At 35.4% G+C, this 27,730-nt stretch overlaps 3 protein-coding genes across 21 annotated transcripts in view; 2 read left to right on the top strand and 1 right to left on the bottom strand.

Moving 5' to 3' along the window:
* LOC135168674 (tumor necrosis factor receptor superfamily member wengen) overlaps positions 1-13,667 on the top strand; it is an 18,654-nt gene extending 4,987 nt beyond the window's left edge. Inside the window, exons 3-5 of the mRNA XM_064133085.1 lie at positions 979-1,162; positions 8,622-8,750; positions 11,896-13,667. Of these exons, the coding sequence (XP_063989155.1) occupies positions 979-1,162; positions 8,622-8,750; positions 11,896-12,053 (471 nt within the window). The 3' untranslated portion in view covers positions 12,054-13,667. The remainder of the gene's footprint in view (positions 1-978; positions 1,163-8,621; positions 8,751-11,895) is intronic.
* Positions 12,730-22,510, bottom strand: LOC135168670 (zinc finger protein ztf-16). Of its 9 annotated transcripts, XM_064133070.1 has the most exons (7): positions 20,483-20,722; positions 20,311-20,402; positions 18,635-18,852; positions 17,770-18,001; positions 17,415-17,683; positions 16,592-16,924; positions 12,730-16,120 (listed from the first exon to the last, which is right to left on the bottom strand). In XM_064133070.1, the coding sequence occupies exons 3-7, from the start codon at positions 18,808-18,810 to the stop codon at positions 15,670-15,672; spliced, it is 1,461 nt and encodes a 486-aa protein (XP_063989140.1). In that variant the 5' UTR covers positions 18,811-18,852; positions 20,311-20,402; positions 20,483-20,722; the 3' UTR covers positions 12,730-15,669. The 9 variants fall into 9 exon arrangements, with proteins under 9 accessions (XP_063989140.1, XP_063989145.1, XP_063989147.1 ...); XM_064133075.1 differs by lacking the exons at positions 20,311-20,402; positions 20,483-20,722 and adding an exon at positions 22,417-22,510; XM_064133077.1 differs by lacking the exons at positions 20,311-20,402; positions 20,483-20,722 and adding an exon at positions 20,879-21,017.
* LOC135168669 (liprin-beta-1) overlaps positions 21,047-27,730 on the top strand; it is a 13,537-nt gene continuing 6,853 nt past the window's right edge. Inside the window, exons 1-5 of one of the 11 annotated variants that reach the window (XR_010300072.1) lie at positions 21,047-21,186; positions 21,355-21,449; positions 21,794-21,987; positions 22,954-23,098; positions 24,697-24,851. Coding sequence is in view for 1 of the 11 variants with exons in the window: in XM_064133066.1 (XP_063989136.1) it covers positions 27,422-27,512 (91 nt within the window). In the remaining 10 variants the exon portion in view is untranslated. Of the gene's footprint in view, positions 21,187-21,308; positions 21,450-21,793; positions 21,988-22,615; positions 22,769-22,953; positions 23,099-24,696; positions 24,852-24,989; positions 27,513-27,730 lie in introns of those variants that run through there. The other 10 variants (XR_010300073.1, XR_010300071.1, XR_010300076.1 and 7 more) reach the window with 10 other exon arrangements.

Here is a 27,730-nt window from a genome sequence, read left to right as displayed (position 1 = left end):
TTGAGCTTTTCTCCTTTCATACCCTTTAACCCTTACTTCTCACCCTCAAATGACACCAACTCAAAAGCCTCACTCTTAAAAATAATTCATTATTATAAGAACCCTCTCATCAGCAGTAACTAGCCATCAGGAAGATATCTAGAGCATTTACTTTAGTCCTCATTTCGGATAAAGATTTCGAGAATAATTGAAAGTTGGTTATTTCAATCCAGAATGCAACGGTGAACCTGATGACTCACATTAACAATGGTTCCACTCATGCAACTCTGTTTAGACCCAAGGAAACAGAACAAGGACAGCAAAATTATTCCAGTAACAAAGAATTTCTTCATCTAAAAATTTTACACTCAGGTATTTTTGCTTCCGAATGGTAGTTTTGTGACGGTCAAATGTTCGGATTGTCCAATTTGACGGCGACATTATATGGAATGGCCTGAAAGGTAAAAATACAAAATTTGAGCAACATGTATGTATGTGGGCACGCTCAACTTGGCCCACCCATTTCGAAAACATTAAAGAAATAAACGGCTAAAGTTATTTCGGAGAAAGAACAAATTTCGTTAAATAACAGGTATTACTATAGACTAAGTCTGTTCCAAAAGTCAGGTCGATCGATTTAGCCATTTTTCATAAAGTTCCATTTCGTGCTGAGCCAGTTTCTATCTCAACCAATTGAAATATGTATAGTGTATGTGTATATGTATGTGTATTGGTAGTCACCAAGTTTTCGAGATTTTTCAATATTTCTGTTTTGTGGAAAAAACGTTGGTTAGTAGGTTGCAGGTTTGGAAAAATTGTGGTATCAATTTATTTTAGCTAGCCATTATCTGACAATCACTTCCATACGTTGTTTATTTTTAACTAGTTCCCCTTGTTATCGACATTTTTTGAATGCATCTTATCGCTCAACCATGTTTGTGGTTTTCGTGGTGTATTAATAGTTCGATAATTAGTGAATAGTGATTATTAATTGTGCAGATATCGCCGGAGGAGACAAAGGAGAGGCGATCGAGTAATGACTGCGATCAATTACCGTGGGACTGGCAGACTAGTGCTCTTGTGCTTGCTGTGTGTGCCTGCATAGTATTCTTCATGGTTGCCGGATGCTCGGCCCTTATCTACGTCCGGCAATGGCGACGGATGAAGAGGAATTTTGAGCCAGGTAATAGAGACAATTGATCAATTCAGGACTGAAGTGGTAAAATGGTACAGAATTCTTATTGACGAGTCAATTTTTTCCATTTTATTGGATGATGAATTATCTCGATCATAGGTTGTTAAACGAGGCAGAAGAGAGGAGGATTTTACGTTGGGAGTTCTTGGAGATGGGGATGAATACTTTAATGTCTCAATGAGATGGGGATGAATATTTTCAGGATGGGGGGAGCGGTGAATTCATTAATTTATAATTTCATTGGGGATCAGTCGAAGCAGCTTCATGAATATTTCGTAATCTAAGCGTTTAATTACGAAGGGCGAAAAAGGAAGACTTTAAAAAGATTATTGACCAATCAAGTTAATAATTAATATTTTGACGGAAGTTGTAAATTGATGGTCGATCGTTGTTGCCTCCGAATAGAAACCTTCTATTTGACCGATTTTTAGATTCTCTAATTTCAAATGCGAATTATCTAGGATGTTATCAAACGCGAAAAAAACGATGTTTTTTTACATCATTCTCTGTGTGTATGTGTGGAAAAATTCGCAACTTTTGAGATTAATTTTGAGATATTCTAATTGTAAATTGCGAAAAAATATGGTAAAATTTGTAGTTAAAAATCACAATTTTCAACTTATGATAGCCATCATTAACCTTTACTTTGATGCGTCGTTTCAGCTCGATCGGCCCAGTAGTTTCTGGGATAGAGCACCTTTGGTAAATTTAATTTTTCCTCAATATCTCAAAAACTGAGCAAGGATTTCATTTTTTTTTCAAATAATCGTTTCACTGGGTCCCATCTCTATTGATCGAAATATCCACATTTTTTCAGGTGAAATTTTCATATTTCGCCGTTTTTAAGTTTTATCGTCATAAATTCTGTGACTGTCATAAATTGCCAAAAAATAGAGATAGCGAGTTAAAATTTTATACACTTGTAGCTATCATAACATAAAAGGCTGCTAATACCAAAAAATTATCGGAGGTAAAAAACTCTAAACACACGAATAGAATTTGCGAAACATTAGTTCACCCTGTTTTGTTCTATTATCGCATGTAATACCACAAGAGCTCCGAAATTATCGGATATTTCCCGATAGGTTCGTTGCAAACAAATGAACGTGTCAAGTTTTCCAGTTTAAAAATCACGAGCGCGAAGCGCGAGTGATTTTTCTGGAAAACTTGACGAGCTTATTTGTTTGCAGGGAACCTTGAGGGAAATATCAGATAATTTCGAAGTTCGAGTGGTATTCGGGGGATTATTTTTTGCATCCAAATCTTGGCCGATAGAATTGCACCATGAGACATAATTTTCAACGAATTGCCATTTAATCTGTCAGATACAATTGAGGGTTACTTCAACATTTGTTTTTTTTTATATATATCAACATGCAAAATTTCCAGTGTAATTTTCAAGAATATCCGCTGAAATACCGTGTTGACTATACAAAATAACGTCGAATGGTGCAATCCTATTGGCCAAGATTTGGATGGGAAAAATAATCATTATTAAATTAATTTACTATTGTCCAAAGCTATTCTCATAAGATATATTTTTTTTTCCTTAATTCACAACATTATATGAAGATTTCAATGAATTCATTCGTATTACTAGAAAATCCAAAAAACTGCTAAGGAAATGTTGGTGAGAAATGATTTGAAGACGCGAATAAACCTGGAATCCAACAGTTTTTGTCTAGAGAAATCGTTGGGCAGAATGTTATTCACATCACACACACGCGAATGAACATCCTTGCAAATACTTCTTAGAAAGTGCTCAGAGGTCATGAAACGCTCGATTTTCACACTACTGCAATAGCTACTTGATATAAACGGAGTAGTTCAAGTGGGAATTGGCAAGACATTTCTTTATTGTGATTTCATGACAATCTCAATTCTTGAATGATGACAATCAATAGAATTCCAATATAGTGAGCAATAAAAATGAGTGAATCAAAAAAATATTTGTTTCAATAGTGGCACAAGAATACTTTTGACAAAGACATGAATTATTTTTCATTTTCATTGCAATTGTGGTATTTCAGAACAATAAATTTTTCGAAATAGCTATCTATAAATCGAAGCAAGCGACTTTACATTGATTCGGGAAAATATTGTTTTGGTACTATCGGAAGAAATATTTATTTGATTCTCACTCGTTGTTTCTCTCAATGTACCGGAATGAGTGGAAAAAATTGAGACAATTTCCAGAAATTCCTGGAGAGATTTTTCTATGATGTGTAGGAAATTTTCAATAACTTTTGCTTCGAGTATTTGTTTTGATTACCGAATTTTTTTCTTATCAACCTTTATAATCAATCTTCTTGATTACGGGGTGTAACTTGTAGATAAAAGAAGAAAAATATTTCTAACCAGAACAAAAATAACGATGATTAGATTAATCCAATTTGGATGAATTGAGATTGAAGAAAAATTAAATAACACAAATTAATCGGTAGTTACCAAATGTCCTCCTAACATTTTAAAACCACAAAATTAATGGCCATTAAATTATATGAAACTGGTTGGTTGAAAATGACAGCGCGAAGAATAGAAAAACTATGGCATGAAAAAAATGACGTCACATCGGTGACATGCGTTTTTCTGACTTGACGAATTTTCAAACGTGACGGAATTTCATATTTCTTTTCTCAACTCAGATGTGGCTTTGAAATGCCCAATGAATTTTTTTCTGACCCTCCAGACTGTCGGGTAATGACGAAGAGTATTAAATACGCGGTATTGTTGAAAGAGTTTCTCCGGATTTAAAAGATATTTTATCATTTCCCATGCAAGACCACGGCTTATTCCTCACCTTGGCGTCGACCTAACGCGCCCGGATATGCTGTCTCACGTTTCAATATACGCTACTGACTCGCGTCAAACGCCATGTTTAGTTTTCTCCGCCATTTGTTCACTCTTTATTGCTCAATAAATTGATCCAATTGCCTGGGAAATTAAAAAGGGGAAAAATTATTATCCATCCTCGTACTGTCGGGACAGTACCGGACCGGACGGAAATCGATACGTCACGATTTTATCGAACCATCACGCTAATAGTGACATTAATGATGGCCGAAAGAGGGGGATGAAATACCATTTGAGCATGTCGGAATCCGTAGAATCGTAATTACGAGTCAAAAGCCCGGTTAGTTCCAAGAAGTGACGATGGGTGCGAGGCGACGGTGCGTTGAGAATATTATCGTGAACCCAACGCCGTTCACTTCCCGTCCTCGTATCATATACGAGCCCTCGCTACATGTTATGTGAACGTATCGTATAATCAACCTTAAAAACAATACAAGAAGGAATGTTATTTTTTCATAATTGCCCGTGACTCCATGAGGGAATAAATGAATCGATACTGCGAGACAAAACGTCGATGGCAATGGGATTGAGTCCATTCTTGTTAAACTTTGACTCTTAGCAAAGGGAAAAATTCGAGAAAAATTATCTTAAAAATCGTGGTCAATTTTACTGTTTGAAAGGTAATTCCTTTAAAACAAGCGGGCAACTGCAGATGAGTTATTGAAATGCATGCATTTTCTTTACCATCAATAAATTGACGGGGAGATTTTCAATTTTTTTTACAACATTTTTTCCTATTGATTTATATTTATAATGTTTAGATGTAAATAGAAAAAGCAACTAAAACATCTTGTTATTTGATTAAAGAATCTTGATAATTGTGTAGAGTTTATTACTGATTTTTTCACAACATTCCTATCGAATATATAACGAATTATTTTATTTTAGAATTTCGAAGAAATTACACTTACCTAATTATTCATTTTTTCGCTACGTTGATACTACCAAAATATTTTGGCAAAAAACAGAAATATCGAAATATCCTGAAAGCTTACAAATGTAAATGGATGTACATATTTTCGTTAATTGAGTTGAAGTACATCGAGACTAAAAATTTTTGAGAGGTGAAACATTGAACAAATTTGAATAGTTTTCGAAATATTCAAGGCAATCGATTTTGATATAAAGTGAAATATCTTATGAATTAATAATCCAATGCAGCCCTCCTGCAATACCAAACATTTCATTGCCTAGAGGAAACAACGGCTACAGAACTTCCATTCGGCAACAAAAAAAACATGCAAAATTTTTTGGCATTTTTTCTGGTACATAGTTGGGCTATATACATAAATGTATTTATATTATATATTATATTAAGAATATAATTTGAAATTTTAATTTTTAAAAATTGGGGTTCCGTTTTCTTCTCGGCTTTAGGTGAACTCATTCCGGGCAATTCATCCGATGCTAAATTCAGTCCAAACAAATTGAACTCTCAAAAAATTCATTCCAATAATCAAATCGTAAAAAATAAAAAACAGCACAAGAACACAAAAGTTAATTACTTAAAAATAAATTCTCTTATTGAGAAAACCGTCAACGATAATAAGATACACCCATACAAAATTATTATCATATTTCCCAAAAAAATCAATTAGAGCCATTAAAGTTCAATTGACACATTGTAAAGATGAGTAACAGTCTCAAATAGATCGTTTCTCCGTACACCAATGTCCAATGTATAAATTTACAACAAGCCAATAATCCACGAAAAGATTGCCCAATAAATAAGTATTCTTAGACAATTCGCAACATAAAAACGGCGCAAAAAAAATCGTACATATCAAAAAACCATCGATTACAAAATATCCATGATGCAATTGATAAATAACAATTTAAGAATCAATATTTTGAACGATTCTTTCCAGATAGTTCATAAGATTATGAGAATAAATAAATAAAAACGGACCTAATTGTCGTGGGATGAATAGTTTTGTGTCGACGTCATCTGTGTTTTTAAAATACTAAAAGTGGTCACCCCGGACCCACTCTTAATTCAAACGATTGATTGTGGGAGAGTTAGATTAAATAAAAAATTCAGGCTGAAACGTTTGCAAATGTTAAAAATTTTTCGTCGTAAACCACACAACGAGCGTGTCCAGATGGCACGTGACACTTGAGTACAAACAGGCGGTGCGTCTTGAGGTTCTCTCATGCTCCTTCTTTTTCGTTAACATTCGAAAAAGATATATGACGGGAAAGAAATACTTTTTTCGTGTAAGCTTTGCCTCTGTCTTTCTTATTGATCACGCAATCATATACAGCCAGTGATTTTCGGCAACATTTGTCGAATGCATAATGATATCCCATGAGAGATTGAAATGGCGTGATTATTTACATTGATGTGTTTTTTATTTTGTTTCAATTCGTAAAATATATGTATCGTGTGTTTATGCATAGGGATGCATTCCCGGGCACGTATGGTATACCAGAGATATTTCTACTCCACTGTTAGAACATTTCAGATTTAAGCCACGAGCAGGTACATCGAAAGCAATAACGCGTGAAAATCACAGAAATATTTTTTCCATTCGTATCAAAACAATATTCTCCTGGATCAATGCAAATTCGTTTGCATCAACTTAAGGTTAGCCATTACGAAAAATTTATTGCCTTACTATACTACAAATACCATCAAAATGACAAATAATTAATTACTTTCTAAAAAAATATTTCTTTGCTACTATAAAAAAAAATGTTTTTGGGATTCACTTATTATTTTTGTTCAGTGTAAGGTTCTCCAAGTGTAGCTTTTCAAGGCTCTTGCAAGAAATGGTCTATTTGACTGAGATAGAAGTAATAATCCATTCGGAATTCTATTTTTGTTAAAAATTATTGCGATTACCTGTGCGTTGTCCTAATTATGCACTTCACCCAGAAATGGGGGATCTAGCTTTGGAATACACAATTCTGAAAAGATTGCTGAATTGGGTCACTTCCTGAGATAAAATGGGAAGCCTAAACTCGAATCGCAAACTCAATCTAACTCAAAATTTCCTTAAATCCTTCGAAATGAATTATGGTGCCATACTGAGTATTCAAACTTTCTTAGCGTGATCCAAAATGTACCAAGTATAGGTAAAGTCTGCCCGCGTCCCTTGCGTTAAAAAAAAAGGACAAAAATAGCGCAAATATGTCTGGAACTTCATGCGCTCATGAGTACAGTATTGTGAGCGTTGATTTGCAAACAGCACTCAATCCTGCAGCGACAATTTCCAACAGGTCGACCGCTTCACATAAACAACGTCTTGGACGAAGCGTCACAGGTAGTAAAATTAAATGGCATAAGATTTGATAATCGTGGGGGTCATGGAATAGAAAGACTCCGACCAATCGAATGATTCCGGAAGGCTCCATTCAGATGGTCCCTCACAGCTCGAGCGAAATGAGGTTCTCTACCTGAATCTTCCGAGTAAAAACGAAGGAATTGACATGAATGATGAGGTATTTGAAAACAACTCATGAAGGCGAGCAAGTTTCATTGGGGTGAAAAATGAGATTGCCAGTTTAAAAACAGCTCCCTATGCTTGCAGCTTGCAAGCATGACTTTGCAAGCTGAAAAAGAATGCATGTATCAAATGTACCCCTTAAAAACCTACAACTAATGTCTCAAAACATTTCATTTTGTCGTAGAAAATTGAATTATTTTTTTACGTACAAAGGTGACTAATTGTCGTGTATAATTTTTTATATTTAATTACATGAATTTCTGCCACAATGGATGATGTAGCGCATCTCATGATCAATCCCCATTAACGTAACGTCCGTAGAATATTTTATCACAATTAGATTTATTTAAACAATGATTTTTCCCGTTATTGGCTAAAAACAATGACTGAATAATATTACATTCGAACTTCCAAGCCCAAAATTAGTTATTTGCAGGCAAGCAATTTAAAATGATTAATTTGACCAATACACTGCTCCCATTCGCGAACGAAAAGTATATATTTCAAGAAGAGATTTCAATGTTGAGTATTGCCAAAGGAGTCTAATTGAATATAAAATACAGTGAATTTACTATTATAATTTCTTTATTTTATAATTGCCATGAGGAAGAAACGTATGTACTCTACAGATCGCTTTAGGAGCCGAAAGGCTGGTCACAAAAACCAAAAGAACATATGTCACCTAATGAACGAGCTCTCTGTTCTTTCTTCCTATGGAATCATTGTTAATGTTTATGGAAACTGGGTGGAGACTCTCTGGAGCCTTCTTACGTCGACTCGTTTTTGTCACAGTTATTCTTTCTGAAAATGATTATATAGTGTCTAAAAATAATAATTCTTAAGATAATTCTAACTACTCCAATATTCAGGCTAGGTAATTCTTGTGCAGTCATTTTTTCAATGAAAAAAATCTTTAGCTGAAAAATATGGAATTCTCAAGTTTTTCTAAAACGATAAAACTGAAATTCCGTTGGCATGAATCAACGCCCATTCATTCCACTTTGAGCAGGTCAGATCTTCGAGCATCTGGTTAGGGAAATTCTTCTCCCCTTGGAGAAACCGGCGATATACCAGGAATTCATAAAAGAAGGCAGTTCGAGTTAATTCACATTATTTAAGGGTCTTGTTTTCTTTCTCTATTCCAGCTGGTCTTGAGGAGATATCAGCGAGGTTGAATTTAATGGTGAAGGCTGAGCTGGCTGAGCTCAGCGCAGGCGCCCCAATGAGTCCAGGGGATCCTGAAACAAGGTGCCAATATCTCGAAAAACTATTAGGTAATTTACCAAACATTCACATTAATTTTATTAACTAATATAAAACCGATGTTAAATTAGGAAATTAATAAGGTGTGAAATATCTCATCATTTAACCTTCAACGAACATGCGAAGGGCATTGGAACCGAACCCAAAAATGACAAAATGTCTTACTCAATCTCCTCTCATTTCACAACATCAAAATTGATAAAGAAATGACCGGAAACTCGCCAAAATAGTAACCCAAAAACCGTTTAAACTGCGTCCCACAATAATTAAAAGAGTGGTAAGTCGTGCGACATTTTGCATCAATTAAAAGTGGACTCATGACCCCCCAAAAAAATATTAAACCGCCCAAAAAATTAAATGGGGACAGTAAATGAGGGAACAGTAATTTTTCTGGGGATAGTCCGTTTCATCGGTCGGATTTTTCAGTCCTGGCCTCTATTACACGGAATAGGACCAAATTAATAGTAAAGATACCTGGGAATACAATTTCTTTAACCGAGGCTGATAACTTTCCTTGCAACTAAGCACACAGTTCATTGTCAAGTGTTCTAAACAGTTTCACGTAAGCTCCAAAAAATTGCAGTTAACAGATCATTTATTTAAAATACAATTTTAGTAGAAGAAAGTGAATCCTGCTAAAGTAGGCATTGTGATATTTTCCATCTAAAAAACATAGTAAAATTCTGCTTAGTTACGTCGTAACAACCGTTAAAGGCCAATTTACGATTTCACCAACACATTTGACAAACAAGTTATTAGAATTAGTTCCACAGGCGATACTAAAAATCTATCGAAAATCTTTGGGCAAACGTTTCATAATTGAATAACGTGCAGTGAAAGTGAATTAAATAAAAACAATTCTAACAGCAATTTTTTCTTGATCCTATCTAGTTCTCCATTTAATTATATGATTCAAGAATGAACCAACGAAAAGAATTGGGGAATTGAACCGCATGGATTTTTTTTATTGTTATTACTTGAAAATGACGTAACTCGTATAATGCGTTATTGACACCGTCATTGACGTTACACTAGCTATTTGACAGTTTTCTTTTATGGGCTAATTCAATTTCACTTCACAAGTTAGAGTCTTTCAGATATTTACAAATAAATTTAGTATATTTTTTATCAGTTGCATCTGCAATTTTTTTAATCGTAACGGGTCGCGTACATTTCGATGCACGTAAATTGTCAACTAATACCTGTTTTCGGTCTACATATTTAGAACAATGTCAAAGGACGTGATCAAATTTGTGGCTTGCTGCTCTGCAGCAGCAGCTGGGATCATTGATTATTTCAACTCTTTCCAAGGTGACTCCTGAGTGGGAACGGTTGGCTGTAATACGATTAATAGTAACTATTGTTTCTCTCACAAGTTTACAGTTCTCATACCAAGTATTAGCAATATTCCTGTAGTAGAGCTGAAAGAATGTTCACATTTGAATTGAGTTCGGGAATCCGCGAATGTGATGAGGAACTGATTTGAGAGATTATCTATCGCTTCCTCTGGCCTCTTGTCTGCTGCCTCATGTCCTCCTATGCCACAAAGCGAGAGAATCCGTAAAAGGGAAATTTCAGTTGGAAACCGCATGGATTAATGACGATAAAAGAGAAAATCAAATTGAGTGAATTCATTAATGATAATTTACGCTGAATGACCGGTCTAGGTAGGATTAAAACGGTTACGCGTGTTTCGTGCATTGAATTAAATACACAATCCGTATAGTTGTGTCCAACATATACGTGGCAGCAGGAAATAATGAAACTCGGTTGAACCGCTCGGTCTCTTTCTTTCTTTTTTCCTACTCTTCCCCTGTTTATATATAATACGTTTATTAAACTCCCCTCCCACTTCACGAAACCGACTCCTTCCGTCCGACTTTCATTCACCAGTTCGTATCGCGCTATGTTATATTGAATGATACATGTGCTATGAGCGCGATTCTCTGTAATAAATGCCACTAGGTTTATTGACCACAATTACAAAATTAGCTGTCACCAGAGTCGGTAGCTTCACCAAAGTAAATCAGAAGCAGCAAGGCGGCAGTTCTTCCGGATAACTCGAAAAGTGATAATTTAGGAATCGGAGGGCTGAGCCATTTCAAAAGCAGCTGCGCGTCCCAAATGTTTGTTTTGATTTTCCTAGGTGTAGCTACAGATATTGCTTTTAGGGCCTGTCGAACTAGGAATTCCGATGAGATCGATTACTATGATGTGCCGGAGCAAAAGGTGGCCGCAGACTTATGGTCTAAAATTGTTCTGTACGATAAAGGAAGAGATTTGCCCAGAATCTGGCCACGTTGTGACCCTGCTGTGAGCCTGAATCGAGCTTCTTATCATGGTACCTGAATTCCGTCAAAAACCTCTGGGATTCGTTTCTACTTGATATTTCATGTGAATGCCATAAAATTCACTCTCTGGTTCGGAATCAGGTCACATTTCTCCAGATTGACCACCCGGCGGAGGTGAGTCAGAAGCTTCAGAGTTTCCTCTGTCTGGAACATTAACTTGGAGCAACTCCCAGTTGTAGATCAAGCGAAGGAGCTACCTGTGTGATCCTCTTATTGATACGTGGAAGTATGCCTGAGAGATATCGATTCTGGTCATAAAGTCGCCATCTTGAAGAAACTCTGAAATTTGATGATGAGAGATTAACCGAAATTTTTTGGTTGGAACGTGAATGTATAACCCTCTTAAGTCGAAAATGGGGCGAAAGTCGCCGTTGCTCTTGGTCACCACGAAAATTCTTGATATGAAGCTCGGGCCTTCTTTTTTTGAGGGTTCCAAAAACCCTTGAAACTTTAGCATCTCTATTTGTTTACACATCTCCAGTGAAAACTTTGTTATGAAGGCAGATTATTGGCAGTTGCCGAAAAGAGGGGATTTCTGGTTCTCGAAATAAGACTCAGAATGTATGGGAGAGCCCTGGGCTCTTCCCACCTGGGGGTCTTTAGGCCGAATCTTCAACAGCTTCTCTCATAAGGATGCTGTTTCTCGACCCACAGCTTATAATCGTGAGATTATTGCTTTTTTTGGTTTTTGCTTCCGAATGGAAGCTTTCTGTTTGACGGTTTTTGTGATTTTCTGATTTTGTTGACAACTGTATTAGTATCATGACAACAACAAGTTGATTAATTAATTCTCTTTGTCCCACAGACCGGAAGCGAGAAACTCCCGTGGTGGCTGGATGGCCGGAAACAGGGGGAAACCTGTACATCGAAGAGGGGGAAACGCCGAGGAGTAAGCGGGCACAAATTGCTCGGATTCAACGGAACATCGAGAGCATTCTCAGTCACAAAACTACTCGAGAATGAGCTATTTTTTCAGCGAAAATAAAATTTCTTTTGATTTTTATATTATTATAAACACAATGTATGCCAGCCTCTGTAGAAATCATTCAACCCCATGGTTAATGAATTACGCGGAGGAGAATGATTTGCCTTCCGCCTCCCGTTGCCTCGAGTGAACAAGCATCGAGACACGTGGAGCAGTCAAAGGCGATGCGCCACAATTTTTTCATGATTATTTATTTTTTATTAGATTTTTAATAACAATTGTAATATAAATCAATGAAATATTGAATTGACAATAAATTAATACAGTCAATAGAACTTTTAATTCATCATTTCGACGGGTAAATATGGGATGCTAATTATTGTGTATTTAGTGAAATTCATTTCAGTGGCCGAACGGTAAAACAGTTTGAGAATATTCAAGTACTTTTGACATATTTTTTTCTTCGTACAGCACTTTTCTCTATTTTTCTTTTGAACGTCAGGTGACATTGCATTGCTAAAGATTTTAGAATTATTTTATTTTTCTAATATTGTAATAAGCCCGAATTTGAATCGTGGAAAAATATTAGAAATCGTCCAAGTTAAAGACGAATGCGACAATTATTAGGAGCTTCGCAGTCATTCTGTAATAACTTGCTAAGAGAAATGATGGGCATTCTACAAAAAAATTACGAACAAATGACAGCAATCATAATTATATACATCATTTTTATGTATTTAATACCCATTACACCGTAGTAACATCAACAATATTTTTTGTTTCAATTCTTATACAATTAAATAGAATTAAACTTTTCAATAATCGTATGATTAAGTGGGCGGGGTGTGCACCTAAGGCTTCTCCATCATTTATTTGTGTCAGTAATGAATTAGAATGGGATAATGAGTTCTCTTCTCAAATCCAAAAATTAGAGAGTACCTGAATTTAATTCATAAAATTTCGATATATTTATATATTCTCGATTCAAACTTATTATTTCATTCTAATTGATTACAGATTCAATTTTTACGAGGGTGCATTCATCATATTTTCGTAACCACCTTCCTTTATTTTCTATCATTAAGACTATCTTTTTTTCTTTGTAAACTTGATCACAGTGTAAACGCGCTTGGTGGTCCACTTCAAATATTTTATATTCTCAAACTGAAATTTTACACGTTTTTATGCTTTTTTCGAAAATATTGAATTCTAATTTTTCATATCAGGCACTTGTCACTCATTTTCAACAATCCAAAAATATGATGAACACGTGTGTTATGTAAAGGTATCTAAAAAGACTCGAGCAAGGTCACATTATGGAAATAATATTTTTCTACATGAAATTTTCATAATTCTTGTAAATATCCATACAAATAATTCTTACAGTTCCTCATTCAATGATCTTTATGCTTTCGAGTGCTGGATAAGTGAGTTCTTATGATTCTGCTTTGAACAAAAATGTATGTAAATCTATATATTATATTAGTTCCACCAAAGTATTGTTCTTCTCTCAATTAACCTAATCCTGTGTGAATTTGTTTACGTTTTCTTGGAATGCGAGACAATAAATTAGTCATTAATAAATAAAACTGTAATATTAAATATTTTCCTCTCGATATACAGAATAATCATTAAATAACTACAACCATTTACAGCAGTGTTTGTGTATATAAGTGTCAGTATTTCATTTTTTTTTAATTCTCTGTGACGCGATTAAATATACTTCTTTTTGTTTATAATAATTTCTCCAATATATACGTGAAATACCCCAATTTTTGCATTTTACTTATTTCACATTTTCCATTACTTCATTAATACTCTTTTGTACAAATATTTATATATAAAATATTAATCGAAATAGGGGCATCGGTGCAACCAATAGAATTTATCAATCTCTTCCTCTTATCTCGTGTCTCTCCATTCTCATTCATTGAAAGACAAATTATTCCCATTGTCTCCATCCGACCAATTAATATCAATTATTAAAGCCTCTGTGTTACATTCATCCTTTCATCAACTGAAAAAATTCAGTTGAGATGCACTTCAGCTTCTGACGCAATTCAGTGGTAAATTTAGCGATATTTCTGTATTTTCGCGTTTAATTCTTTCAATGTAATTGAGGAATTGTTTATTAAAGTAATGCCGCAGTCGACAAACAAAATTTGTGCACCAAGGAATTGCTTTTTAGCTTAGGTGAAGAGTACGGGTGCTACTTTGAAGCATTTTACCAACTTGGTTGCTAAGTTTTAACAATTCAATCCAGATTAATCTAATCAACCTGCTATAATCCTGATTGACATTGCCTCAGGTATATTTAGTACGTCCTACTCTCGACAACTTTTGTTCCCTAATTTCATGCACGAACAATTTTTATCGAAGAATCTTCCGAGATCAACCGGAAATTCCGTATTTTTTTAGTGTATTTTTCTTTAAACGAAGAATATTTAATTGCATCTTCCAACCATGCTTTTTCGAGTGTGACATTTTTTATAGGAATTCGTCAGCAGGAATTCTATAATTTATTTTTAAACGCAGAGCACTAAGTGTGGTTCTCAATTTTCTTTGAATGAATTGTACAGAAAAATCAAATTCGGTTGATTTTTGCTAAAGAATATTTCCCATTAAGTAACTTCATTGGAAAAAAACGGACAGAAAGAATTGTCTAAATACTAATAAAAAGTTCAATAGAAGCGCTATAGAATAAATAGTAGAAATTGCCTATCGATTTCGCTAGATTTTTCGATAAAATAATCTGACCTTAGGTGAGCAGCACCAGTGCTACTTTGAAGCATTTTGTCAGCCTGTTGATAACTTTTAAAAATTTAATCCAAATTAATCTAATTCACATGTTCAAGACCTGATCGACGTTTTTTCCGGTATATTTAGTACGGTTTGTTCTCTACCACATTTGTTCCTCAATTTTACGGACGAAAAATTTTCATAGAATAACTCAACGAATTTATTCTAAATCTGCATTCATTTTAACAGTTGTATCTGCATTTTTTAATTGTTCTCGTTTTAAATTTATCTTCCCATCACAAGATTTTATTGAGTTATTTTCTATAGGAACTTCATGACATGGATTTCATAATTGTTCTCCAAATTCACAGTTTTCAGTTTCATCTGATATTGTACTTGAATAAATTATACAAAGTTCAAATTCCGCCGAGTGTTTCAGTTGAAGTAGTCCTATTAAGAAATTAACTTTGAATACACAAGCACAAATGAGCTGCGGAACACTTCGATTGAATTTGACAAATAACTTTCAATTTAATACTAAAATGTTTGATAAAAATCCAACAACATTTCCGAGCGATTCCGCTACGTTTTTCTATGAAATATTTTTGGTACGTCTTCTTCTTCAGAAATATTTCTGCTCCCTGCGCTGCCATCTATTCACTAATCGTTCAATATTTTTTTTTCCATTTACAACTAATAAATAGAGCTTGGAATATTTAAACTCTGTGAAGCCCTATTGGACGGATCATAAACGTGTGGTGACATATCACGATGGACGAGTTTTGTGAATATTGGCAATAATTAGTAATCCTCATTAAATTTTCATCTTCATAATAAAAAAAAGGCACGATTTTCTCCCTTCAAACGAGCCTCATTTTTCGAATGACATATCTCTCATTAATTTACTCGCCGTTACTATTGATGACTCTTGCTCAATAAATGCGAATTGAATTGATACAAATTACAGCACTGTTCCCCACAAATATTACACTTCCAGGGATTGCTCTCACTGTGGCAGCCCTTGTGCAAAAAATACAATGTTTGATCTGGAAATGTTATTCTGCAATAGGTGCACTGTAAACCACTTGAACGGGGATCCGGCCTCGTTGATGTCGGTGGCTCACCACGCGTTTGAGAATTTATCGTTGTTGTACCATTGTTGTGACTGCTATTTGTTGTATTTGTTAGCTTACGCCTCAAGTCATCGCGCAGGAGAGATTTCAGTGGTGAAACTTTTATGAGCGATGGCAAAGGATGATTACTGGATGTTGCACCAGAGTCGTCCATTCCATTGCTGTTTGGCTCTTGTTTTATGGGGATCAGGGATATTGATGGCGTTATTGCCTCTTCACTACCACCGATACTCCTGAAAAATGAAGGAAATGGAGGGACTAAATGACAAAATTTTTAGAGCCAAAGTAACAAAAGATTTGGAATTGGCTGGCAAAAATTCCGCAAGTAAACAAATAATTCTATTTTTTTTCATAAATAGATAAAATTATTGTTAATCAATTTTTTTTCTATTATTCACTTCATCTATCTTTTAACCTGCATGTTTTTAGTGTATAACTTGAGGTTATGGGATTATTATTAATTAAAATGTCGTGACTCAATGAAAAACACTCCAACAAGTAGAATAACTATTAAAATTGAATAAAATCCTTATTTATAAAACATTTTCTAATCCAGTTAGCCATTAGCATGCATTAAATCTGTTTGAGTAGAGGTAATAATTTTTTGGACCGCAAAAACTCATTAAAAGGCAAATTTTTGGAATCTCAACGATATTTCATCACCTTTCTCACTCGAAGCTTGTTAATGTTGGATCAATAATTACCGATGAATAGTGCTATTGATAGGTAACTGATGATGACTACTACTCGGTGCGTTGCTATTGCTGTCAGCGCTCTGGGGACTGTTTGGACTATCCCCATTCAACGGTGCTGGACTGGGATTGCGTTGGCCAGCTGCCTGCTCCGGATACGGTATTGATATTTCAACGTGAGGAGTCAAGAAGTGCATCGGCGGTGTAGCGTTATCTGCTGAGCGATTACCCGTACTGTCACCACTGTCAGATAGTGGTGCTGATGGCATTGCCTCGCTCGGGGAGCAACTGCTCAGTAGGGACGACGAACTATTTGGTCCTGGATTATCTAAATCTATTCCATGTCTACAAGAAAATATATTTTTTAATCCAATTTCACAATTTCATATCATAGGAAATTTGGAATCACAACAGTAAAATTGATTTTTCCTTTATTCCAAATACTTTTTTAAGAATTAAAAAGCATATATCTTGTTTTGTCTGTTACTTTTACGTCTGATTTCTCGGCTTTGAAACCTAGTAGAACTAACGACATAATTGTACCACCATGTCGAACAAATAAAAATGAAATTTAAAATTTCATATAAAAATTTTGATATCTTCCCTAAGTTTTGAAATATCCATTAAAGTCACCTTTGCTCATGTGCATATTAAGAGTGAGTATGAGACAATTAGACAACTATACAATTGACAGCATGAGAGGATTCAAATTTTAATCAGCCAATTGATAATAGTCAGTGAAGAATTTTCATAAATGAATCGAAAACATCCATATGCTGTAATAATTCATGGGATTCGCAATAATTTGGAAATTATTGACGAAAAACCTCTTCACCTATTGAAAAAATGCAGCCTCAAACATTTCATCGTAGCTGCTCTATAGTTGCAGAGTGGGCAGGACTTGACCATATCGTGTTGACCAACGTGTTCATTCTGAAAGTGTGCCCTCATTGCAATTTGTCTTTGGAATCCACGATTACATATTGGACAGTGGTAAGGCAATGTTTTCGAGTGGGTTGTAAAGTGTTCAGCCAGATGATCTTTTCGAAAAAATCTCTTCTGACAGACACGACACTCGTACGGTTTGACGCCAGTGTGACGCATCTGCAAATAAAAAAACCATCGTTAAGAGAGTGTAATTGTCATTACAATTTTTATAATTGTATTCTTTAAAAAAGTCATGAAGATACTTTGTGTCTGCGCATGTTAGCTCCATTGGAGAATTTCATGTTGCAGACGTCACACTCGAACATTTTTCTGTGCGATCGGTGCCCAGCATGCCCCTCGTCACCGTCCCCATCGTTCTCATTGCTCTCAATTCCCTCGACACTCTCACCACCCTCACCACCAGCTAGGCACTGGTCTTGATGGGCGCAGAATGCTGTTTTATTTATCGTTTCGTAATTGTCACATCTTTCACATCTAAAAATGTATTACAAATAATTAAGAAGATAAAACTTACGTTTTTGATTTTTTGAAAGATTTTAATAGAAAAGTAATCACATTAATGTACATGAAATTTCCGTTACATTTGCAAGAAATGCTTCTGAATTTCTATCATTATAATTTTCATTCTATTTTACCAATCAATCCAATAGCAAATTTAGAAATTTATGTTCAATGGTTCTGAACGTTTTTTAAAGAATCATTAAGAAAATAATGTACAACCAGACATGCGAAGTTTAAATACCAAAATTGTCGTAAAATGTCTAAAAACGCTAAAATTGAATTCTCTTGTAAGGAAGCGTAATCACATCATTCGGCGGTCATAGAACATTCTTAATTCTGAAATTTAAAGAGAAAGTATGTATATTTTCAAGGAATATTAATAACAAATTATCATGATAGATTGCTGTGTAAAAGAATAAATAAATAATTTCTAAACAAAAAATTTAATCGGTGTTCCATCTAATTATTTATTTGCTCCGTGAAGCAGTGATTATGCGGTATAATTGTGCAAGTATTCTTCACAGATCAAGAAATTCCGAAATTACGAGATCTTCAAATCCACTATTTATCACCCGGAAGGGATGATGGGATTGTATCATACGATACCTAAATACAGGAACGGCTCCATCACTACTATCATAATTAGTATTTAATGCAGCCTCATTATCAGGATCCAAAATCTCATCTTCCCGATGATTTGATGATTCTCCGGGTTCAGCTTGCGCGGAGGAATGTGAGTCTACCTCGTTTTCCCCGCTGCCACCATCGACCCCATCTGACATTATACCAGGTCACTTTCCACTACCCTCGTTCCGTCATTTACCCTAAAAAAAGAACTCAATTAACTATTCATGAAGAAGACCCCTTTGGAGAAGTAAATTTTAATTGGCTTCAGCTCGAAGATGTTAATGTCTCATTTAACACCCCCCATTCAGTCTTAACTATTTGAGGCAAACTTGAAAATATTGAGGCAACAATTTCTTGATGCAGAAATATCCTCAAGATAAACTATCATCATACAAAACCAAATACATTCTGAACACTGAGATCTTTCTTACTCAATCAAACATCCGACTAGGAAACTGTAGATAGAACCTATTTTTCTAAATATTCTAATATGAGTACGGAATAAAATCACAATCCCTCGGTGGTGAAAATATCTAATGCTATTAATGTAAAGAGTTTTGAAATTTCCGGTAAAACTCTTAGGGATTTTTGACAAACTTTCACTGGAATTCGAGAAAGATTCACATTAATAAAAGTCAATAAAAGATCCAGTACTAACACTGTAATTTAATCCTAGCTACCACTTTGTACCTCCGTTTTCCTGCGTTAGGGCCAGAATTTTTCTTAGAAACTTCTCTCCGTGTAACCCACAAAATCAGTGAAATCGTTCCTTATAAATTTTCTATACCTTAGCTTTAATTCGAAATACCTTCCCCAATCGTATAACTATTGATACAGTATATTATACATCCAGGGCAGAAAGTTGTTTTTGTCCGTCCGAGGTGCACATGCTATTTTCCCACACATTGGCAAGGGAAAGTTACTATTTTTCTATCTGAAGAGCGGGAGGAAAGTAAGTACTTTCCGCCCTATGATTAAAAATTGTTCCCAAGGGTGGAAACTTAAGACCACGTATCAGACATCAAAATACACTTTTTCTTCAGGTGTGTTGAAGAATAAAATGGATAGCTCGGATGGGAAATCATAACTTTCCGCCCTTGATGCACAATATACTATTAAAAATTCCACAAAAAATCATGCACATGAACTTTCATCTCAACATCCAAGTAAAGCTCCAGTCTGAATCCCAAAATTTGAACAGGATCTGTCCAATTACCACCACAAATTCAGCAAAATAACTGTAATAACGCCAAGACTTGAATTTTCACATCAACACTCCCAAGGCCTAAATATCGTAAGTGATAAAATTCCCTTCACTGGACATTCCTCACAAAATCTCACAAAATGTCGCAGCCCGAAAAAAACTTCTCCACAATTAGTCAATTCCCCCAAGTTCCGAAAATCCGTCCAATGGTCACCGCAAAATTTGTGAAATCATTCGTTATAAATTCTCACCACATACTTGGCAGTATTTGGAAATAGTGGCAGTGTCCTAAATGGGACAAATTCCATAACCCATCATCACAAAGCATTCCAAACTCGTCCCAATTACTCCAAAAACCCTCTTCCCACTGTCACCGCATAAAAACCTCTGACAATCCACCTCCACAATCAATTACTCCTGATGAATTAAAAAAAAAATTCACAATAATCACCACTCTGCCTCCTTCGCCTGTCACAAGCTGTGAGTTTAACCTGTACGCGTAATTCGTCAACAACTCCCCCCCTCCGACCGAAAATCCTCAAACTCATGAAAAAGAAAAAGTTGTTTAAACAAAAAAAAATGTTGAAAATGTTATTGGGATAGCAAGGTGCAATTGGGGATACCTGAAGGGGGGTATTACCCAATCCTGCGAAGATTACGGCATAGAAACACCTGGTGGGTAAGATCGCAATGCCAGAGTGCACTGCACTTTGTCCCAGTTTTCGACTGAATCCGTCACAATGTGACGTAGGTTTTCGCGGCTTTTCCGCTGATACCACACACATTTTCATTGAATGAAGATAAACATATTTTTCACTCTCCCTACCGCTCACCCTTCCAAATGACACCCGACATTTTGTCACTACTTACTCCGTAATGATGGGCCCATTAGCTCCTCCAAAATGAAGGATCAAATAGAAAAAAAAAGTTAACTCAGTTCACACCAACTACGATCGCACACGCATCCTTCACACTATTTTTCCTTTTTCCGTTCTCGATCCTCTCTCTTTTATCTATACCTTTTCTTTTAACTCCTTTTTTGTCTCTTTTTAACTTGAAACTGGCGCCCTCTGCAAACGTAACTGCAACGCAAAACTCGAAGGCTGACTTACAATCGCTTTGCAGGACTGACAATCCCACCGGACATGTGAAATCATTTTCTCTAATTTTTTTAACTCCAACATTATTTAAAAGGATTCTTAGCGGAGTTTAACCTCTCAGCGCTGGACTTGGTTCTTTTTTCAGTTGTGTGAGTGTGGGTGTGTGTGTGCTCCGGGGAAGTTTTTTCGCAAACGGAACGCCATTGTCGCCCATAGGTTGGCAACAGGTGTGAGGAATCACATTCATTAACAGCGCCATTGTACTTTTTTTTTTGTTTATTTTTTCTCACGTCATGGTCGGCAAGATGTGTACATAGAATATACGTGCCGAGTGACAAGTGTTTTTTTTTCAGTGATTGATGGATTTTATTGTCTCAGGGATGTTTTGTTATCAGGGATTTTGCGGTGTACATACAGGAGACATCGAGGTCATCGTGATGTGCAGGGGAGAGGAGTGTCATGAAGACTCTACAGAATTTTGAAGGCTGTCGTTAGTAAAGCAGATTTTTTAAATGATTTTATGGATTCAGTTTTATCAGTTTTCATCAGTCTTGGATTTTTTGAGAGTCTTCGAAGCAGATGGAACGATCGGTTCAGTGCGATAATTGGGAATGAATATTAGTGGATTGAACTTGTTTCAACTTGCTTCGGAAAATAGTTTTTCGAAAAATTTCGGACTGTTAAGGATTTTTCTTTGCCAATTTTTTGAGGTGAATCAAGTGAGTTGTCGACATAACCTAGTTCGGGCGCAAACGTAACGGATAGTTTGCCTGTACTCCAACGTGTATGGACGTGAATTAGGGAAAGAATAACAATAATTTTTTGCATAAACAGATATTGTGGGCATACGGGATTCCGGAAAAAGTTGTTTTTTTTTCCTGAGACACGGGATGAGTGAAGTTTTTGAGTGTTCACGTTGTGTTTTCCGGCGTTTATTCCCCTCAGTGCCGGAAATTTATGCTTTTTGATCTCTATTTTACGAAAAAAAATTGGTGTGAGGAGAACGTGTGGTTGTAAACAAAATTGAGGTAATTTTATGTATAACACTCAGTTCATTTTCAGGCGAGTTAATAATTTTTTCGACAGAATTTGCAGGTACAGGAGAATGTACCATGCAACAAGTGTCGAATTGAATTTTTTATCGCCGAAGTTTATACCATTAACTCTGAGAAATAATAGTAAGCAAATAATCAAGCGTACAAAGCTTTAATTTCTTAACAAGAAAAATAATTACATGATTTTTGTCAAAACAAACCATTCTGACCTAATGAATGTATCTGAAGAAAATTTCTTACTTCGAATATTTAAAATTTATTGATTAAACTTTCAATGATTACATTGGTTGATTGAGTAAAAACGACATTCTCCGGAGGCCTTTTAGAAACAGCTGATCCCGTCACCTCATCAAATTCCATATGCGATAAGAGAATCAACAATTAAGTGTCGTGAATAAATACCTCTTGTTTGAGTTTCCAAATTTTTGAGTAATTTTTTTATTTAACAATTGTAAATTATAAACAAAAAATTGAACTAACGATTCACTGACTGTCAGACATCAGTTCCACGACATACGACAATTTAATAGATTGTCCGTAGAGCGGCTGGAGGAGGGGTGGCTGAGGGTGGGCGGGAGGGGAGTGGGGTAATGCGGGGGCGAGAAACGATGACAGTAGTCGAATGTAGTGTTATGGTGGATGGCATATTGGGCGTGTTTGGCATCGGAATACCTGTTGATCAACAAAATTAATATTTCATTCAGTTATTTGACTAAAAATTTTCGCCAAACGCTTGTCACTATGGCGCTCAAGGGTGAGGATAATTATTGAATGAAATATAAAAATAAGAATGATATTTATTATTCGATGAGAATGTAATATTTAGGCGTGGGAAGGTTATATTGATGGACTCATTAGACCATTGATGAACCCAGATAGAATGTGGTGGATTTAATTGGAGGTTGATGGAATTTTTTTTTTTGGTTCGTTTGTCATTAGGAAAAGACGATGGGAAAAGGTGAGGAAGGGAGCACAACTGAAGGAGGTGAATCCAGTACTTTTCTAGCTACTACCTCGACGGAGGCGAGTAAAATGTTGGAAGCTGCACTACTACAAATGGACGGCATTATTTCCGGTAAAAAATGTACCCCATCGTTTTATTCTCTTTTGATGTTTACATTTCACATTTAAAAGCTCGTATTTTCTTACGCTCCTGATGTTTTAATATTTTAATTGCGCGATTGGTGCTCAACGTCGTTTAGTGTAGTTGGAATTCCTATATTGACCTTTAGCATTCAAACAAACGGTTAACGTGTACTCTGATAGAAAAAGAACTCATCGCATTTAAAATACTTTTCAAAAACACTTCTTTCATGTAAATGTTTTGTTTTTCTCTTAATAATATGAATTATACTTGTGATTCTATATATTTATTATGATAGATATAAATATCATTGAGAAATATTCAACTTCTGCTGGTGACGTTTGAATCTAGTTAATTTTCTGCATTTGTGCTATATTTTTCGGTGTACAATAATTATTTCCCTGTACTTTTTGGATCTTATCTTAGTTTTATTTTTACCTTAGTTCCAGATATCAAGTTTCGATGGTTTTTCTTGTCAGTTTCTTGATTTTCTAATGAAAAGAGGACAACGATTTTTGTTGAGGGTATAATATATTATGCTTCTAGGCAGTAAAGTATTTTCTGACTCATGTGAGTTTATCATCAAAGCTGGAGATCATCATCACATGAGCCAGAAAATACTTGACTTCCGTGTGGCATACGATGGTTTATTTATTTCAGAAATTGAAAAATGCGATTCTCCCTTCGCTCGGTTAGGAGAATAAATCTATTAATTGATTTGAGTTGTTTATAAAAAATCTTGCACCTACGTGTCCCTATTTTTACATTTTGTTTCTAGTAGGAGATGAAGAAAAATGAAGAATGGAAAAGTATAAAAACCAATTTCTTAGCTACCGGAATATATTTTGTGAAAAAGTTTATTCAGAAGCAATCAACGCGGCTGCTTGAACGATCTTACTAGTGAATTCAATTTTCATATCTACAAAAATGATGGAAAGTGATAATTCGACGAAAGTCTGATTACCAGCAAAAGAAAATAGGAAATCCTTGCGAATTCTTTATAAAATTCTGTAGAATGCCCAATGAACTTTTTATGAGTTTGTGACCGGTTCTATTTAAATGTGTAATAGAAAATATTCAATTGAAAAAGTCAATAGAATTTCATTTTTATAAATAATTTATCTTCCTATCTTTTGATGCGAAATTTAACACAAAATTTCCTCTTGTCCTACTAGATAATGCAATAGGATCGTTCAGGAATTAGGAAGGAACCTCAATTGAAATGTAATTTGCTGATGAATTCGTTAGATTTTTTCATTAAATTGGACATACATGCGAACGTTCGAAAAAATAAATAATCAATGAAGAAATTCGTTCGAGTTCATCAATAGTCAATCTCCAGGTTAAAATGATTGTCATGATTGGAATCTAATTCGCCTCACCAAAACATTACTCAAATTAAGAACCTTAATGCAATATCGTCGCATCTCAACATACGTCGGTATCATAGTCCAAAACGTTGATAAACGTTACTCAATCAAATTTTCCTCATGAGTTTGAAAAAGTAGAAACTTCTGTCAAGTATATAAGTATTTGATAAACATTTTTTGTTGAGTGCAACACTTAATTATTATTTTTGTTCGTTTTTGCGGTTGAAGGGGCCTGCGCAGAGGGTACCGAGGCACCTCCAGACTGGAAGGATTCAGTCAGAGAGGCTGCGAGAAATCTCGTGACGGTCATCCAAAACTCCCCCTCCCCTCCACCGCCACCGGATGCTAATACCACGGATGTACTATTGCAGTGGATTCACCCGGTAAGTTTAAAATAAATGAGAATAAGAAAGAAAATTCCAATGACGAAAAAAATTAATTTTATGGAGCAATTATTATTAGTTTGAAACTTTTCAAACGAAAGTAATTCTATTATGAACACCTCTCATCTCTCCTCTGACATAGATTTGATTGAAAGAAACAGAAGTTTTCTAGAATCGAAGTTTTGTTCATTTATCGAAATTACTAGAGTACTGGATTTCTTGTCAAGTACAAGGTTTTGTTTTCGAAAATTATTTGATGTACTTTTTTTATTTAAAGTGCTTCAATCTACATGATTCATTACCACTATGATTTAACTGATTATAGGTGTTTAATTGCACTGAAGTTCAAATACGATATTATTTGTCCTGTTTTTATAATGAATTTGTTTATGGTTCTGGGTACTTTCTGGTTTATTGATTTTAACAGGGGAGAAATTAAATTGTTAGAAATTAAATACTGTCACGAGTATTGGTCTCTCATTGTTCAGGTTGCGGCAGAACCACAGAATGCGGTCTGTGTTTTCCTTTTTCGTGTCAGCAAGGACCTATGGTGTACTTGACAACCAAAATTATTCTTATCCTTAGATAGGTGGTTATAAATCAACAAGTTTTTACGTTTTTTCAAGTACATGACACTCGAAGGGAGAAATTCCTAGGGTGAATTGGATAGGATATTGTTTCGTAGAAAAACCTTTGACATTGTTATGAGATATCGTCAAGTGCGGTGAAGTTTATATTACTTCAGAAAAACGACATACTCATTTACAATAATGGAATCACAGATTACAATAATCATACCCAAATTTGGATATTACAAACTTCGTTCAACGTGATGCATGGGAAGCTCAATTCAAGGATTGGCATCATTTCAAGAAACAACCATCATTTGTACTCATGGAAGTGCCTGTTTCATGAGTACAAAGTCTTGATTAATTCAGGGAAATGAAAAATTTCTTAACTATAAATTATATTAGGTTTCAAAAAATCAACTTTTTTATTCTTGTGGTAAATACATGACTTGACTCCAAGCAGTCAACACAGTTAAGACAAGATAGAACGAGGGAAACTGTGCTATGATGTTTCCGTCATATGGTCTCATATCGTTTGTCATGTAGTCCGACTGGAATCTCAGTCGATGGCTCACCGCTCACTCAGACTCTAACTGATTTTTTTTTAATTGTAACTCTCTTTGAGTTATCTGATGCCTGAGAGTGGATGGGCGGTATTTTTGTTCAATTTCAGAGTGAGTTCTGTGATATCCGGCGGCTTATTCGGTGAGAGTGCCCGGCGCGATACTAAAAGACCCGGGTTCCATTCCCGGCTGGGTTAAAGGGGACATTTTTTCTCTCTAATTCTAATTTTCTTCGTTTTTTTATTGTCATAAACGATTTTACAATTTTCATGATTGTGCAGATCGGTCCACGTGTGAACATGCATAAATTTTTCGAAATGGGTAACAATAAATCGACGCAAACTAATTTGGATTGATTCAGAAAGTATTTCTGTGATTTTAACTCGTTATTCCTCTCAGTGTAGCTTTAGACGTAGTCTACGAATTTAATAATTGACAGTTTCCAACAAATGCCATATTTTAACATGGTCCCATGAAACCTCGTATGTCTCATCTAATTTTCCATCAAATAAAATGAACATGCTCCTTCACTACATTCTACCTCATCTCTGTTGAACTAGTTCATTAATTTGCTCTTGAACTACTCAATTAATTAATCCCATCAATTCAATTACAGTAACTAGTTACGTTGAATCCCTCGATCTCCGCTTCTTCCCTAATTAGATCACCAGCAGAGATCAGAACAAACAGTTAACAAGTAAAGTTTCCATTGAGTCCCACAAATTTCGTTTTTTTCCTTCTTTTTAAAGAGAGCTTGAACCGAATGAGTAAGAATAATGGGGCCCCTCACCAATTTATTATTTTGCTGATTGCGTCTCATATAAAAAGAAACATTTGGTATCTCTCCTTCATGGACTTTCTCAAGACGTGCCATCCGCCAGTGGCGATAAACCCATTCGAAACCAAGAGAAACTGTGTAAACTATTTATAAGTGCCAGTCTCGAGGATTTTTGTGGATGTTTAAATTTAGCCGGTCGAGTCTGTGAGAGCACCGGGTGTGTGCCCACGACACCGAGACGTATTTTCCAAGACCCTCGACGGATATCAGACGTGGCGTACCAGCCCATTTCGATTTTCATCGGGTAGTATTTTATAAATAATTTGTTTTTTTATTTTCATTTAACCGAACATTTCTCATGTCTGGAAAAATGCATGGTTGAATGTTCGTGGTCGATTTGTGGTGTTTGCGATCGGTGTGTCTTGGACCATTGCCAAAGTGACTATCACTCTACGATTTGATACACGAATGACTGAATAATCATTAAATTCACTTCATATTAATTGATCTATCGAGTACTGACTTTGTTGTATCATTTTGTTGTCAACTCTCGGAGTGAATTGGAGTGCAGTTTCTTTATGTGTGTTGGGGGACTCCCAAAGTCGTAGTAAGTAGTGCAGTTCATTGTGATCATTGTTACCAAGTGTAAAAAAAACAACCATGATGGAAGGAATGCGGACGAATGGATGTGCTAATGAACGACAAGACCTCGATCCCATCCTGGAGGAAGACGATAAGAACCATCCTAAAGGTTCCAATTTTTTTTAAGGAATTCAATAGTGAAATAACCAATATCAACAAATATGAAATTGTATCACAAAAAAAGTTTGCGAATTCGCTGACATTTCTATTGAAATTTTTTAATATCTATTCGTTTCTTGCCCTGATTCTATACGATATTTCATAGAATAAAGTTAATGGATTTCAGAAAGCAGAATATTTAGACAAGTTTTTTCTAATCGGGCTTTG

The sequence above is a fragment of the Diachasmimorpha longicaudata genome, chromosome 13, assembly GCF_034640455.1.
Source record: "Diachasmimorpha longicaudata isolate KC_UGA_2023 chromosome 13, iyDiaLong2, whole genome shotgun sequence".
NCBI lineage: Eukaryota > Metazoa > Arthropoda > Insecta > Hymenoptera > Braconidae > Diachasmimorpha > Diachasmimorpha longicaudata.
This window is presented reverse-complemented; position numbering and strand designations above follow the sequence as displayed.